The sequence below is a fragment of the Phytophthora parasitica genome, assembly GCF_000247585.1.
Source record: "Phytophthora parasitica INRA-310 unplaced genomic scaffold supercont2.6, whole genome shotgun sequence".
NCBI lineage: Eukaryota > Oomycota > Peronosporomycetes > Peronosporales > Peronosporaceae > Phytophthora > Phytophthora nicotianae.
The window spans coordinates 418,958-420,297 of record NW_008648992.1 but is presented as its reverse complement, the minus strand read 5'-3'; the positions used below and the strand labels follow the sequence as shown (position 1 = coordinate 420,297).

Below are 1,340 nucleotides of genomic sequence, written 5' to 3'. Positions count from 1 at the left end.
CAACTCTCCAAAGCGAGCCCTCCCAAAACGGAAAAAGCATGTTACTCAGCCAAAACCAAACATAATGAAGCGGTGTTGGCCACATTGCAAAGCTGGCATGGAGGCGGCAGTTGTAGAGCCGGGAAGCACGGGCAGATCTCGCAGATATTCAATGATGTGGTGAATTTGGCTTGACTCACTGGGTTTAATTTCACATGGTTCCACTTATTTACTAAAAGAGAGTGAGTGCCGAACTCGATTGACAAAGACAGGCAGTCGATTCCCCCGCCACTCGTTTCATTCAGAAAGAGGTGGGGGGGCAAGCCGGGGGAGGACATGGTGCTCGATCTCCGCGTGAAGGCCTATGTGTGGGCGCCGACGCCCGCTCAGCGCCGTAATCTGTGTTTAGGAAAAGCTGACGATTCCTCGACGGGCTCCGTGGCGCCGTCGCACGTATCGAGCGACGAGGAATGACTGGATTCCTCCACCGAGACCGGTAGTACCACCAGCGGTCAGTCCAACCAAGGAAGGCCAGGGTGATTGGTGCATCCTCGGAGCACTCGAGAAGGATCGGAGGGCGGTCACGCGCTCCAAGTGCATGGCCCCTCTTGGATCAATGCGAGTTCGAGTCATGGGAGGATCTTGAACGATATCTGGGGGAGTACTCGAAGCGCACGTACCAGGTATAGCAACTTTGCTTGGTCATTTTGTACTGATATGCTAACCGTCTGTGCAATACTGTCATAAGTCCAGTCTGCAGATCTTCCGTGTTAAAACCAATAACACAATCACTACACGCAACAACAAGATCTGGTCATCGGGATCTAAGCATCCATTGCTTCCGAATGAATGGAAGAACTACGGCAAGACTTTCACGTGCACACATGGGGGGACGTACAAGTCGCGTGGAAAGGGGAAGAGAAAGAGGATCCAGTCTCGAACGATGGAGTGTGAAGCACAGGTATGTTGTTTTCCCAGTTGGGATCAGTCGGGTGATATTGTATTTGGTTGGGCAGTTTGGGTACGAGTCGTTTGAGCTGAAACTAACTGGGAGTAATTGGGAGTTTGCTTTTGCTCTTCTTACAGATAAATGACTGTGTTCAAGTTGATGATGATAAAGTACCCACCTTTATTCTTCACATTACCTTTGCTCTCTTGGTCCACAACCATTCTTTGGACAAACGCACGTACAATCCGTACCCATATGTGCGCACTGCGCTCGAGTCAGAAGTGGTGACCACGGTGAATGAGAAACGGCTCAAGTGGGATCCCAAGGCTCGCGCTGGTGTTTTCATGGGCTACGAAGAAGTGTCGAAGGCGTATCGAGTTTATGACATCGAGGCGGGGCAGGTGGTGATTAG

The 1,340-nt window shown here is 51.0% G+C and overlaps 1 protein-coding gene across 1 annotated transcript; it reads left to right on the top strand.

The window, feature by feature from the left end:
- Positions 1 to 315: 315 nt before the first annotated feature.
- Positions 316 to 1,073, top strand: PPTG_03828 (hypothetical protein; the record flags this gene model as incomplete). Its single annotated transcript, XM_008897596.1, has 4 exons — positions 316 to 432; positions 537 to 662; positions 728 to 940; positions 996 to 1,073. 4 exons carry the CDS (start codon positions 316 to 318, stop codon positions 1,071 to 1,073), a joined length of 534 nt encoding a protein of 177 aa, XP_008895844.1.
- Positions 1,074 to 1,340: the final 267 nt, after the last annotated feature.